Source organism: Panthera pardus, unplaced genomic scaffold (genome assembly GCF_024362965.1).
Source record: "Panthera pardus isolate Hobbes unplaced genomic scaffold, ASM2436296v1 HiC_scaffold_20, whole genome shotgun sequence".
NCBI classification, from domain to species: Eukaryota; Metazoa; Chordata; class Mammalia; order Carnivora; family Felidae; genus Panthera; species Panthera pardus.
In genome coordinates, this window is record NW_026526766.1 from 55,534,493 (window position 1) to 55,550,319 (window position 15,827).

Here is a 15,827-nt window from a genome sequence, read left to right on the forward strand (position 1 = left end):
CAAGGAGGGGAAAAAATGAGTTAAAATAGAAGACTGAAGTCAGGGAAAAGAAAATACAATACACCTTACCAGTATATATACAGATAGGTTAGAAAGCAATCAAAATTGTACTCTCTGCCTCTCTTAAACTAGAGTTCACTATGCACTAGGGGCACCTGGGTGGCTCAGTCAAGCATCCAACTCTTGATTTCAGCTCAGGTAAAGATCCCAGGGTCATGGGAACGAGGCCCACCCTGGGCTCCACGCTAAGCATGGAGCCTGCTTAAGATTCTCTTTCTCTTTCTGCCTCTCCCCCATTTATGCATGCTCTCTCTCTCTTAAAACAAAATAAAAATTTTAAAAACATATATGCACTAAATTCATACACATGATACCAAGCATGTACCGCAAAACAGCACAAATGGTGACAAAGAAATGTTCTCAAAACCACACCATACAGAAAGAATAAAAAGGGGGAATAGAAAAGAACAGCCATCAGACCTTAGGAGTATTTTATTCCACCTTGAAAATCACGCATAGACAATGGGGGCACCTGGGTGGCTTGGTGGGTTAAGCATCAGACTCTACTGATTTCAGCTCAGATGATGATCTCACAGTCATGAGATGGAGCCTTGTGTAAGGCTCCCACCAGGCATGGAGACTAAGATTCTCTCTCTCTCTCTCTCTCTCTCTCTCTCCCTGAGCCCTTCCCCAATTAGTACTCTCTCCCTCTCTCAAAAAAACAATGGACAAACTGATTTAACACAGAAGCCACATTATTTGGGGTGGAGGTAATTCTAGGCAGAAGAATGGTGGGAATAAAAGTAAAGAAGTGCCAAATGGTCATGAGAGATCAAAAGTCTGCAGGGTCTTAGTTCAACTAGTCAAGCAAGGAATGAGGTGGGTAATGATCTGAGCAAGCAGCATACCAGGTGAAATTAGAGCTGGAATTCAGAAGTCGAGCAGACAATAGGGATTTAAGCTTAGACAGCACAGAGTCTGATTTCTCTTTTGGAAATTATACCAATACTATACAAGGAAATGTTCAGCAATAAAGGGAATATTCTATATGCACATGTGCATGTTCCTATATTATAGCCACTATAGATACTGAACATTTAAAATTTGGTTAGGGGGCACCTGGGTGGCTTAGCTGGTTAAGCATCTGACTCTTGGTTTTGGTTCAGGTCATGATCTCACTGTTTTGTGAGTTTGAGCCCCGTGTCTGGCTCCGTGCTGACAGTGGGGAGCCTGCTTGAGATTCTCTGCTCCCTCTCTCTCTCCCCCCCCACTTGCACCCTCTCTCTGTCTCTCTTAAGTTATAAGTTATAACTTAAGTTATAAATAAACTTAAATAAACTTAAATAAATTAAACTAAACTAAAATTTGGTTGGTATGTCTGAGGAGCTAAAATTCTGTTTACTTAAATGAACTACTGCATGTGGCACGCCTGGGTGGCCCAGTCAGTTGTGTGTCTGGCTCTTGGTTTCGGTTCACAGTTTGTGGGTTAGAGCCCCAAGTCAGGCTCTGCACTGTGCAGGTGCAGACCCTGCTTAGGATTCTATCTCTGCCCCTCACCGACGCTCCCTTGTGCTCTCTCTCAAGATAAATACATAAATTTTAATAGATAAAATAAACTACTACATGTGGTTAGTTGTTACCATATTGGAAAATACAAGAATAAACCTCTTGTTAAAGATGATAGATCAGAGTATATGGCTTATAAAAAATATGTAAACCCAGTAAGACAAATACAGGTGAAAAAATGATAACAAAATTCTGTAGACTAGAAAGCATAGACAGAATGGGAACTGACTTAGTTCACATGGTAAAGCCAAATCCAAAGGTAGTGTTAGGCAAATCCAGAAAATAAGGCAACTAAATCAAAGAGCCATACCAAGCAACTCAGTATTTATCTGCACCAGATAACTTTGAAAGTGGGAGTGGAGGTACAGCTAAATGTAGAAGGATTTGTTTAAAGACTGCACAGACCAGATCCCTTCCCCTCTCTCTCCATTTGCACAGCAAGGTAACTGCCCCCTCCCACCTTCTCTCTTAGGCCCTAAACATCATCAAAAGGGTTAACACATGGTCAGATGTAGTGTTAACGAAAATGATTAAGTTAACACAGACAAAACAAGTATTCTGACAATAGACTTCTCTTTCCGCTAGGCTCTTAAAGACACTGACAGATAGACATAGGCCCTATAGGGAAGTGACAAGAAGAGTATCTGGAGAATCTAAACAAGCTCAACAGAACAGGCCAAAGGAGCTGACAAAGGAGGTGTCCACACGGGGGGTGTGTCCACCCGTCCCCACCCCCCCCCCAAAGAAATGGCCTACCCATGCTGTTCCACATCAAAGCCCACATTCCACTATCTACCCCACAAGCCAAAGCCCATAGTTAACCTTTTAGTGTCAAGCAGGCAGCCTGCAATCACCAGACATTTAAGGAAAACATCTAACATAAAAAGAAGGAAAACAAAGAAAGGGAGGGAAAAAAATTCCTATGTTGAGATGTACAATATATCCTGAGAGTCTTAGAAGGAAACTTAAGAAAATGAACCCAAATTTCTGCTACGCCAATTCAACTATTTCCCTTATTTTCATGTTCTTGTCCACTCTTTGAAGTAGCTCTAGTAATGTTTGAACACTTTTGCCTTACAGGAAACTAAAATGTTACAAGTAAGACTAGAGTACCCCCACCCCCACCCCATCCAAAATACTATGAACTTGGAATATACCCTTGTGCTTTCTGTATACTAAGTTTCTGAGGTCCATTCACACATTCCTGTGCATGGGTACCTGAAAAGCAGATTTCACACCAGATGCCCACTATTAGAAAACTCAACACACTACAAGAATTGTATTCAAAAGGTTAACTAATTTCTTAAAGAAAATGTCATCTAAAACCCTCATTTCCCAAACTAAACATGGACCTCTAAATAGGATTTTGTACAAGAAGAAACTTGAAAGACCAATTACCGTGACGGTTCCTGGAGCTGACTCCGATGGACTCACAGAGCTTTGGTATGCAATTCTGTTATGCACAGAACTCTGGTCATAGGAGGAAGACGTTGTTACTGGACTAGTGGAGCTCAGCGATGAGCTGGTCAGACTGGAGGAGGTAATGACTGAAGTTGTATAGGTGGAGTTCTGTACTGCACTGGTCATTGGTAGAGAGGTATTCAAAGAATCACTAGAGAATAAAAAGATTTTGACATAAATTTATGTCGTATTACATGGTTTCATTGAGTAGAACTATTTCACCACTTTACTGTCATACTATAAACAAACATGTCTGTACCTACACATTTACACTACCACATTCTTTAACTGTATTAAAGATGCAAGTTTAAAACACCCCTCCTTTCCAAATCAGACCCACCATTTTTTAAATGTTTATTTATTTTGAAAGAGGGGGCAGGGGGACAGAGAGAGGGGGAAAAAGAGAATCCCAAGCAGGCTTGGCACTGTCAGAGCAGAGCCTGATGAGGGACTAAATCTCAAGAAATGTGAGATCATGACCTGAGCCGAAATCAAGAGCCCGATGCTCAACTAACTGAGCCACCCAGGCGCCGCAGACCCACCTAATTTAAATGACAGGCAGAAGGACATTTTAAAGAATCCTTAAGAATCTTTAAGGAATCCAGATGTCTGGGACCATTTGTAGAAAGAGAACCCAAACAAACATCAGGTTTTAGCACTAGAGAGCAGAAAAATTAATAAAATCTAAAATCAGGGATTCTCTACTTATAAAACGAATATTCAATTGAAGAAAAATAAGAGTTGGCAAAGATATACAAGAATTGCATCCCTCAAGGAGCCTGGGTGGCTCAGTTGGTTAAGCATCCGAATATAGCTCAGGTCATGATCTCGCGATTGGCTGGTTCAAGCCACATGTCAGGTACTGTGCTGACGACTCAGATTCTGTCTCCCTCTCTCTCTCTCTCTGTCCGTCCCCCATTCACTCTGTCTCTCAAAAATAAATAAACATTGGGAAAAAAAATTTTTTTTAATATTGCATCCCTCATAGATTATTGGTAGGAACGTAAAATGCTGCAGCCACATGAAAGAAGTTTGCTGGTTCTTCAAATAGGTAATATAAGGGTTACCATATGACCTAGCAATTATTAGGTCTAAATCCAAAAGAACTAAAGGAGACAAATCTGTAAATGAATGTCCATTGCAGCATGATTCCTAATAGCCGAAAAGTGGAAACAATCCAAATGTCCGTCAACTAATGAATGGATAGACAAAATGTGATCTGCACAATGAAATACTATTCAGAAATAAAATGCACACATGCGACAACATAAATGATCCTTGTTATATGAAGTATCTGGAATAGGCATATCCGGAGACAGATGATTAGTTGCCAAAGGGAAAGGGGAGGGAGAAACTGGGAGTGACTGCTAACAGGCACAAGGTTCTTTGTAGGGTTATGGAAGAAAAGTTCTGCAATTAGGTACTAACAATGGCTGTACAAACCCAGCGCCACATGGTGTATTGCCTCCAACAGGTGATCTCTTAGACTCCATTACTTTGCCAACAAAGGACTTAATCCGGAGAAGAAGTTGTGTACCTTAATGACTTTGAATACAAGCTGATGGGAATCTGGTTACTATTTTCACTGCTTGCAGCTGATCCAAATTCAGAGAGAGAAGGTTCTGATCCAAATTCCAAGGCGCCAAACTGAACGTTTAATCCTGTGACATCTGCTGAACCAGGCATTTCCACTGCAGAAGCTGGGATCTGAAAAAGCAGAGCCATCACGTCAGGAACAGAGATTCCAAGTCCCAGAGGCCTGTAATACAGCTAGTGAGTACTGGCTTCCCAAAGCACTACAAGCACACTTGAGGAACATGGGGTGAGAAGCCCAGTAGTAGGAAAAAGGAACAGAATGTTGCAAAAAACAAAGACAAGAGAAAAAAGAGAAAAGAAAAATTAAAAGTTAACAGCAGAATGATCAATGCCACTAACTGCTTCTTACAGCAAAGGCCGAAGAAAGGGGGAGTTGGTGGTGGGTGAGCGGAGGAAGAGAGCGGGCCTCCTCTGAAAGCATTATCTGGTCAAAGAACCACTATTCTCTATCTATGGGACACAGCTAAATACACAAGACCAGCAAATTCTCTGAGCCAGGTCCAGTACTTTGAATTAACAGTCTCTATCTCTAACAAAAAGCCATTCCCTCTAATATTAGCCCAGGCACTCAGAAATAGCCAATTCTCATAAAGCAGGAAGCTATGTGCATGACAAAAAATACGATGTCTGAGGCTTACTAACCCAGCCCTTGAGCTAAATGTTAAATTATATCCACTGTTGGGATTGTGACTTCTGGATGGAGAACACACCTTAGAAGCTGGGGGTATCCGCCGCTTCGGTAGTTTGACGTGTTTAGGCTGTGGCTGGTGGGCAGTCACAGCAATGTTTTCTACAGTCATGCTGGGAAGCTGCAGAAGTTTGTTCACAGTGGAGGTACTGTCCCTGGGTGTTGACTCTCGCAGTTTTACCTGGGAAGGAAAGGACTCCAACCCAGGAGGAGGAACAGCAACGGGCTGAGTGTGGTGCTGCTGTCGCTGGCTCAGTTGACTAAGAACCGGGGATGGTTCAGGTTGAGATTTGAAGTCTATTAAATATGTGAAGGGGGAGGGAAGGAAAGTAAGCAACAATCAATTATTTAGGCACATGAGCTTAGAGCTCCCTCTTCCACCATGACTGAGAAAGAAAGGTTGTAGTTATCACTGGTTTCTCCCAACAACCATCTAGCTGAATCCCCTAAGTGGGGGGTGTGTGATATATTATAGCTAGCATATGATAAAAGAAAAGGATGACTGTATGGGCTTATAGATAAATTCTTATGCAGACAGGAGATGTAGTTTATGTTAAGTTATACTGGTTGAAAAGTGGATAAGAAAAGCAAGGAGTTGCTACACACATCTGGCCTTTAGCTAATAGCAAATTATATTTTGTTGCTTTATGAATTTTGTAACTAAATTGTTAAAAATTATTTTCTAGTAACTAATATGTGATATCACAAAATCCAGAAAGCAAAAAAAAAGCGTATATGTTAACATAAATCACCCTTCCAACACTATCTGCAGATTCAGTCTACAAAGGCAGACACTGCACCCAGGTATATATCTTCAGATACAGTATCTTCAGAGACACTGTTTCAAAATACAAACGTATACAGACACACACACACACACATACATTATATACAGTTTCCTCACAAACCATTTAGTTTTCAGAAACTGTTCCACATTAATGTGTGAAGAGCTACTTCATTTTTGTGGCCACACAGTAATCCAGTGTACATAGGCATCAAGTTTTAAAACCAGTACTATATTAAAGGGCTTTTAGATTTCCCAACTCTTGCTATGAAAAACAATGCTGTAATGCACGGTTTTTTATGTAAGACAGTTTGCTCAAGTGCAAGTATACCTGTAGAAAAGAGTTATTGGTTCAAAGAACAACTCTTCATTTTGACAAATACTTCAAGATTCTTTTCCTAATTTGAATAATGGAAAATAGCATAAAAGATGCAAATAAAAATAAGTTGGATGAAGCATCATTTCATACACTCCAATATACCTTGCCTATGAACTCTGACCATACCTTGTTGACCATTTTTTTACTTTGTTGTTCATCTCCTTGATTTTTAGTTACTCTTTTTTTTTTAATGTTTAGAGACAGAGAGAGACAGAGCATGAGTTGGGAAGGGGCAGAGAGAGGGAGACACAGAATCTAAAGCAGGCTCCAGGCTCTGAGCTGTCAGCACAGAGCCCGACGCGGGGCTTGAACTCACAAACTGCGAGATCATGACCTGAGCTGAAGACAGACGCTCAACTGACGGAGCCACCCAGGCACCCCTTTAGTTACTCTTTTCTATAAGGAAGTTACCCTTTATCTACATGATTTTCAAGTCATATACGATAGAAGTTGGTAATTTTTTTCAGCAAAGAACCAGATAGTAAATATTTTAGGCTGTGAAGGCCATCTGTTAGCAACGACTCAACTCTCCCTCTATAGACTGCAAGTAGTGCTAAGACAACACATAATGGGTGCCTGGGTGGCTCAGCTGGTTAAGCATCAGAATCTTGATTTCGGCTCAGGTCATGATATTGTGGTTCATGATTTCAAGCCCCACATCAGGCTTTGCACTGACAGCGTGAAGCCTGCTTTGAATTCTCTGTCTCCCTCTCTCTCTGTGCTCCCCTGCTCGTGTGTGCGTGCGCACCCTCTCTCAAAAATAAACATTAAAAAAAAAAAAACCATGATGAGTGGTAATGGCTGTGTTCCAATAAAACCGTATTTGCAAAAAGAGGTGACAAATCTAGTTGAAGGTTTGCCAACCCATGACTTAATGTATTTCCATCTTAGATAAATCTATTTTTGGACTTTATATTAGAGGCATGTAGGAAAAAGACAGGATTTATAAGGAACATGGGAATAGCATGTGCAAATCTAAAAACCCTTATCACCCACTGCAGTGGGTCTGCAGAAAAAGATTAACACAGCACTATAGCTGCCATCAAAAATGCCACCTTGTTTAACTGGCTCTTGGCTAGTGTCTGGGAACATAGACTTTTGATATGTTCCAGGCAAAGGCTGCCAGCATTCTTAACAGTTAAAAGTGACTCTGTGCCTTTAATGTTTGTACAATGTGGTTTATAGCATACAGTTACTTTCCTTCTGGGAATGTGGACTTTTAGTATGTATTCAGCAGACGGTAAAAAACTTTGGGCAATGAGGCTCTAATGAATAGATACGCCTCATTTTGAAGCCTGGTGGACATCACTTCAAACATGGGAGTGGTCTCAAGTACTTCCATTACAAAGAACTATTTCTTTGAGTAGAGAAATGTACTTCTATCTCTTTGAATAAGTCCTAAATATAAACCTGCCCAGGAAACCAACCCTATGGTTAATACAATCCTCTGCTGTTCCTTAATGCAGTGTGGCATGCATATGTTAATAGGAAATGGGTGTTTTAACATCACAAAGTCTACAGCAGTATAGATTAGAAATTATCAAACTTACACATGGTGCCTTTATGTTACAAACCACTGACAGTAAGCCTGGCACAAATCATGATAGATACATACGAATGTTAGAATGAGAAAGCAATCCATAGGGTGTGATTTAAAATGTTGTCCAGGGGTGCCTGCGTAGCGGTGTCTGTTAAGTGTCTGACTCTTGATCTCGGCTCAGGTCCATGATCTCAGAGTTCGTGAGTCTGAGCCCCGCACTGACTCTGCACTTATGGCACAGAGCCTGCTTAGGATTCTGTCTCTCCTTCTTTCTGCCCCTCCCCTGCTTGTTGTTCGCTTGTGCTGTCTCTCTCAAAATAAATAAACATTAAAAAAAATTTTTTTTTTTTAACGTTGTCCACATCCCTGACTCGGTCCCCACCCTACTGTAATACAGCTTAGAAAATTCTGTTTCGGCCTTTACTTACAAAGTGTTGTTTCCATATATTTGCATGGCTTTCCCATGCTTTTGCACATCTCTTCAAAGTATGTTCTAATATTACTTCTACCACTACTACTACTAACTAAATACAGATATTTACACAATACAAAGCTAACGGAATTAATTCAGAAATGCTATAGAAATTCTACTAAATAGTACCTCTGGATAAATTCCACATTAGCGTTACAAGTCAACACACTCTGCTAATGTTCAGCATGTCCTCACTAGGGGCAAACCACCACAGAACATGTATACTTACCAAAATGACTAAGGACTGAGGACTGGGAAGTTGAGGACTTGAGGTCCCAAGAAGTAGTAGTTGTGGGGGGACTTGTACTATTCTGTTGTGAACTTGGGGTAGTGGTAAACTGGCCCAAACTTGGAGCTTTCAATTGGTCCAAAATCTGGGAGCTGGTGATGTTTGCCATTTTGGAAGGTGCAAGCTCTCCAAATCCTGAACCAAGGACGGACGACTTTAAAGAGAAAGAAAAAGAAAAACCTTCAGCAATACAAATCTATCCCAGAGTTAAAACATACCAAGTATTTTCACAAGGATTTTAAAATCTATAACCCAGAACATGGAATCAACAAGACTCACCTGAGCAAATACTACAGGAAAATATTACCAAAAAAGATCTGATTAAATCCAAGAATCAGTCCTGATTCTGATGAGAGGTTAAAGGAAGAGGACTATTTTCCCTGGATTTTAGGATAAAAGTGATGTCACAAGTTCACAAACAAAATAGTTTTCTAAAGAGAAATATCATGAATTAAATGACAAAGACAAGCTAGAGAAATAAAAATATAGTACTTTCTCAAAATATGGAACAACAATAATCATCTTTAAGTTTGGTCACAGAAAGGCTCAGCCATGTAATCCTACAATATTAAATGCAGTTTGCAGTACCTGTCTAAAAAGTTAATATTCTAAAATCAGACAATGATTTACACATGAAGTATCTGTGTACTGGACAGATACCCTGGACACCGCTGTGCTTATTTCGAGCTATTTTGATGACTAAGAACACCAAAAATGCTCCACAAGTATACAAAAGAAAATGTTACACCTCCCCCATCTATCCTGTCAGGTCACATACCAAGATCCAAAGAGAATGATATATGTAAAAGACCACTTTATAACCACTTTCTAACACCGTACACAAAAATAAACTCAAAGTGGGTTAAAGACCTAAATATGAGACCCGAAACCATAAAAATCCGAGAAGAGAACAAAAACAATAATTTCTTTCACATCAGCCATAGCAACATTTTTTAGATACATCTCCTAAGGCAAGGGAAACCAAAGCAAAAATAAACTATTGGGAAAATATCCAAGGAGAATGAGACCCTAGGACTAGTGAACACAACAGCAGATCAACTTCATTTTTACCTATCAAGATCATTCAGTTTCTGAAAAAGATAAGTTGTCAAAAAATAGCTTTTCAAGGGGTGTCTGTGTGGCTCAGTCCAACTCTTGATTTTGTCATGATCTCATGGTTTGTGCAAGCCCCTCACTGGGCTCTGCACTGACACATGGAGCCTGTTTGGGATTCTCTCTCCCCTCTCTGTGCCATCTATGCTCTGAGCGCTCGCTCTCAAGCCCCCCTCCCCAAGAAAAACCTTTCAAAACCATTTAAAAGGTCACAAATAGAAATGACTTGCATTCTCTTAAGAGATCAGATGTAGAAAGCTGAAATAATTGTTTCTGTTAACAATATCCAAAGGCATGGAGTATCCCAGTTGTTCTAAGGAAGACCAAATTCTCCAATTTGAGTAAAACATTTAAGTTGTAGGGAGTTACTGCACATCACACAATCTACTAACATTATTTATCACTACTTTAGAATCCTTGCTATTTCATGCTGCCAAAACACCTGTCTTATGTGGCTACAAATCCAAAAACCCAGTTCAAGCCCACTTGTTCAGTAAAGGCTTCCAGAATGATGCTTTTGTTCTTCCTCTTTTCCTACCTAATTTCTACCCTGCGTTAGTCAATACTATCAAATGCAGTTTCTGTGTGTTTTACAACATAATGAAATCACTGAGTCAAGGACTAGCACCTTGCTTCAGGTTAACATTTAGCACAGGACTTCTCAATTTCACCTACACTTCAATAGATGGGGGCTTTAAAAATATGTATTGATACACAAGTATGCCTACACTCACATATACACAAATACACACAAATGCCCAACACGCAATCCCAAGATTCTGACTTATTTGGTTTGTGCAGACTCTGGCATTATTTTATTATCCTTACTACTGTTGTTATTTACTGAAGTTCCCCAGTGATTATGAAAGTACAGTAGGTTGAGCACCACTCCTCTAATATGCTAAACATTACTTGTTCCAGTTTCTCAAGGTATTGTTCATTACAAAAGGCAACACATCTGAAGGCACTGTTAAAAAAGAAACACAACAAAACAAAAAACACATGTCCTAAAAAGAAAAAAAAACAAAATAATAAAACAAACAAAACTCATGTCCTACCTATGCTCTGAGTGGCCTGGCTAAGATTCCAACAGTTCGCATAGACATTACATCAGCAGACCAGTAGCAGATAGAAAGACATCGGAGGAAGAAAGGACAGGGATGGTTCACCTCAAACCATGAGGGTACTGGGGCACCTGGCTTGCTCAGTTGGTGAAGCATACAGCTCTTGATCTTGGGGTTATAAATTCGAGCCCATATTGGGGATAGAGATTACTTAAAATAAAATCTTTATAAAAAAAAAGAAAAACTTGAGACCCCCTCAAAATAGAGATAGCATCATGCCTTGGGCTGTCCCACTTCAAGCACTCACATTCTCTCGTACACAATCATCAGTGGTACTAAAAATGCCAAATTCTCAAGCCAGTTATACATGACATAACGTGGCTGTGCAGAGTAGAACACCACAATGAAAAGTTTACATATTAAATTCTCCATTTTATGAAGTGGTGCAGCAAATGATTTTTGAGTCAAGTAGGAGAGAAAGATTATTATCATATTTATAAATTCTGTTTCTCAACCATGGATTTCAGGTAAAACACAACAAAGAATGAACAAAAATAATTACCACTAGTGAAAGCTGTGGATCTGTATTTGGAGGTGTTCCAACTGAGAACACCTCACTGCCAACTGAGCAGTACCTACAGTTAGGGCCTTCAGTTCACCATTATTCTGCAACTACATTCTTTGGTTATCTTCATATCCTTCACTAACAGTTCCTGAAGTCCTTTCTGATAGGAGCTAAATTCTCATAGGAAATTAAAGTCAGATATGCAAGCGGCAGATGACCCTTATTTTAAGGAAAACACATCCACATTAAAAGGGCTTCTGCTACAAAGTGAAGTTTTATGAAAAGATACACTAATTTTATGAATAACAATTAAAAATGCAAAAAATAAAAGCCTTCCTAGACTTAGAAAGAACTGTTTTAGCATGATTTTAGCAAGCCAATACTGACAAACATTTGCATTTTATTACACTGGAAAACAAATGAAAATTTTAATGTCTTAAGTACAGACTTTCAAAGAAAATACAAGAAAAAAATTATTAATAAGAAGGATGCCTCAGTGATTAAGACTTAAAAGATTTCAACTAATCATAAAGAAGCATTTTTTAAAAATCATTGTCCAGGAAACTCAGAGTAGTTGAATTCCACATGGAATCATCAGATATGTGCTTGGAAAGTATCACATCATTGTTTTCTGGACTGAGATCGTCTAAATATTTTTGTATTTAGAAAATAATTATCAGGCATGTGTCATTCTAGAATACATTTGTTCATGGGTACAGTCCTTCAAATCCCATACTAAAATAAAAGTGAGTTACCAGACTCTGAGGAGAATAGGAGTTGACAGCAGTGGAGCTGCCAGTCCCTGGTGCCATCTGATTGTTGTGCTGAGAATTTGTGAAGACAAGGGCTTGGCCAAAGCCCTGTTGTTGGGAAGTTTCAAAGGAGTTGACTTCTGAGGCTTGACTGGGAGGAACAGGCTTCTGGAGCAAGGCTACCAGATCAATGCTAAGCAGACAAAAAGCAAATGAGGAATGAGTCAAAAGCACATCTTACCAACAATGAATTTGAGAAGTGTATCAATATAAAGTAAATTCATGTTAAAAATAATCTAAGTGAGGTGATCTCAGGGTCATAAGTCAAGCCCCACGCTGAATGCAGAGATTATTTAAATAAATAAAGTTTTTAAAAAGTTATAATTTAAGTGAGGAAAACTTTTGGAAACTGTAGTTTAAAGGAGCCAAAAGAACAGCATCAATGACAAAAAAAAAAAAAAAAAAAAAAAAAAAGCATATGAAGCCACAGAGACTAAAGCAGGGCTTTGAAGAGAAGAGAAATGAAAAGGTGCATTGAGGTAGTTCCACAGAAATAGCACAATAACAACTCATTTGAAAACCTGGAGCAATTGAGTAAACAGTATTCTGAAGTTTGGCTCATTTTCTTTAGAATACTTTGCCCCATTCATTACTTGGAACCAGTGTCTCTTCAACTTGCCTCAAAGAGGGTGAATCTCTATTTTGAGGGATTGAGAACCACAGCCATAGTAGACAATCCAAACAGTCATAAATATTTCTACATTCTACGGTATAAGATATTTAAGCTTATATAAATCTCCAATAATTTTCTCTCTTAAACATTCAGGGGGGAAAACACAGTAACAAATCCTCTCTAGAACACTTGTAATGTCCCCAGAAAAACAGATATTCCAACTTAAAACTTACGGCCTGAAAACCTAAAAGCCTGAGGAAGAAATGATCTTCAAGATATATACAACCTGACACGTGAGTGAACTAGCTACTAACTCCTCCACAGAAACTGCAAGGTGCTCAGAATTTACTAACAAGGTAATTTGCTCCCTTAAACCATTTCAAAGGCCAGTTCCCACTCAGTTCTCCTGTCTGAAACGCTCACCATGCCAGTGAGGCAGATTCTGGAAGGTCAAATAATTCAAGGCCCACTACTATCTAATAAAGATCAAAGTTCCTAGGCCTGTATTCCTCTCCTTATGCACTACCCACACTTACTCTCCTGTAACCAGGTTAAAGTACCAGACTAGTATTTTGGATCCCCAGGTGATGTTATACTTATGATATCCTAACTCCAAGGATATAAATACAGGGTAGTTATATTACATATAACCCATCTCAAAAGATGCATTATCTCTCTCACACACACACACACACAATACAGCAAGTTCTATTCCAAAAAGTTGGTAAGATGTATTAATATAGTATAGCACTGTCTATTAACTAACCATTAAATAAGTATATTTCTTTTCTTTTTTTCTTTAAATTCCCTCCCATGCCCAACTGTGACCTCTGAACCCATCCTTTCCTCTGCTTCAGTGAATAGAGAAGGGGCTTCATATATTTTTTAATGTTTATTTATTTTTAGGAGTGGGAAGGAGGGAGGGAGGGAGGGAGAGAGGGAGAGAGGGAGAGAGAGGGAGAGAGAGGGAGAGAGAGGGAGAGAGGGAGAGAGGGAGAGAGAGAGAGAGAGAGAGGGAGAGAGGGAGAGAGAGAGAGAGAGAGAGGGAGAGAGAGAGAGAATATCCCAAGCAGGCTCTGTACTGTCAGTGCAGATCCTGGACACAGAGATCAGTCTAACCAACCGTGAGGTCATGACCCAAGCCGTTATCAAGTATCGGAGGTTTTTGTTGTTGTTGTTTTTCTTAAATAAAAATGATCCTGGGGCACCTGAGTGGCTGAAGTCAGTTGAGCGTCCAACTCTTGTTTTCAGCTCAAGTCATGATCCCAAGGTCATAAGATTGAGCCCCATGTCAGGCTGCATGCTGACAGTGCAGAGAGCCTGCTTAGGAGTCTCTCTCTCCATCTCTCTCTGCCCCTTCCCGGCTTGCTCTCTCTCCTTCTAAAAATGAATAAACATTTGAAGAACAAGAGGAGAGGGGAGGGGGAGGAGGGAGGGGAAGAGGGGAAGGGGAGAAGGGAGAAGGGGAAAGGGGAGGAGAGGAGAGGAAAGAAATAGAAGAGCCCACATAAAATGAGAAATTTGTATTAGTATGAGAATGCCTAAATAAATGGTATTACACACAGAAAACCAAAGGTATTTTGTATTAAGTTTATCTGTCAAACAATATACTGCATTTACTAAAGTAAAAAAGAACCACCATAAATAGGCTTAATATAACCTCTACCACAAATGATAACAAATCACACACATAATTGCTATTTTAATTCATTAGTGGATACAACTAAGTAGATAATGATGTAGGCTATGTCAGTTCACAAGGAAGGTTAAGGATAAAACAAATTCTCAGAAGAAAATAGTAAAAACAGGAAGAGATTCAAGAAAAGGAAAAAACAGAAAGAGACCTGAGAACCAAAACAAATTTCTGGAGTAAGAAATTTAAATTATGCTTTGAATAACAAACAAAAGGGGACAAAAAGTGTTTACCTTTGCCCAGGTGTGACATGATTCTCTGCTGGAACAGCTGAGGCAGTGAAGACTTTTGTTTCAGAAAGCTGTATGGAAACGAATAAAAAAATACTTTGCTCTTATTTTACATAACATAAAACCCAAAATGTATCCAATTTCTGACAATTTTGGGGCGCCTGGGTGGCTCGTCGGTTAAGCGTCTGACTTTGGCTCAGGTCATGATCTCACAGTTCTTGAGTTCAAGCTCCACGTCAGGCTCTGTGCTGACAGCTCAGACAGAGCTGGTAGCCTGCTTTAGATTGTGTTTCCCTCTCTCTCTGCCCCACCCCCTCTCATAATGTCTCTGTTTCTCAAAAAAGTAAATAAAAATGATAAAATTTTAATAAAATTTCTGACAATTTTTAGTCACCAGTACTCTCATTACACTTCACCCAAAAAGTGGTCTAAAACAGAAGAAATACACAAGTGATCATAACAATTTTGTTAGGGGGAAGGTAATTTTTAAATTGACAAACCCGAAAAAAGGACTTCACATCAGAGAAACAATGAAGTCAGACCAGGGTTCAAGTCCTAGTCACGCTGTTCTATTTGACATTATACAAAATGAAAACACCAGTAAAACCACCACAAATGCCAAAAGTTTGAAAGAGCAAAAAACTGATGTTTCTTCTTCCCCCAAACAGATGGTTTTAGTATTTCATTTATTAGTAATCTGTATTTCTTTTTTATTAAGTCATAGGTTTCCTTGTTTTTTATAAAAACAACTTTATTGGGGGTATATCACATCCAATAAGCTGCAAATATCCAAAGCAAATAACTGGGTTTTGTCATATTTATATGCCCATGAAATCATCACAAAATCATGACAATGAACATATTTATTACCCTAAAAGTTTGCTCCTGTCCCTGTGTAATCAATCCCTCCCACCACTCACCTTAGTCCCCAGGAAACCACCAATGTGTTTTCTGTGACTACA

The 15,827-nt window shown here is 39.4% G+C and overlaps 1 protein-coding gene and 1 non-coding gene across 7 annotated transcripts in view; both read right to left on the reverse strand.

The window, feature by feature from the left end:
- The window catches only part of UBAP2 (ubiquitin associated protein 2), a 111,453-nt gene that overhangs the window by 16,150 nt on the left and 79,476 nt on the right, over positions 1-15,827 (reverse strand). For all 6 annotated transcript variants that reach the window (XM_053908054.1, XM_053908053.1, XM_053908052.1 and 3 more), the window contains 6 exons: positions 14,869-14,936; positions 12,273-12,462; positions 8,716-8,929; positions 5,334-5,608; positions 4,565-4,734; positions 2,965-3,178 (listed from right to left, as the gene is read on the reverse strand). In XM_053908054.1, coding sequence (XP_053764029.1) covers positions 2,965-3,178; positions 4,565-4,734; positions 5,334-5,608; positions 8,716-8,929; positions 12,273-12,462; positions 14,869-14,936 — 1,131 coding nt within the window. The remainder of the gene's footprint in view (positions 1-2,964; positions 3,179-4,564; positions 4,735-5,333; positions 5,609-8,715; positions 8,930-12,272; positions 12,463-14,868; positions 14,937-15,827) is intronic.
- On the reverse strand, positions 12,072-12,154 carry LOC128778741 (small nucleolar RNA SNORD121A). The gene has a single exon (XR_008424466.1). It is a non-coding gene; the product is annotated as a small nucleolar RNA SNORD121A (small nucleolar RNA).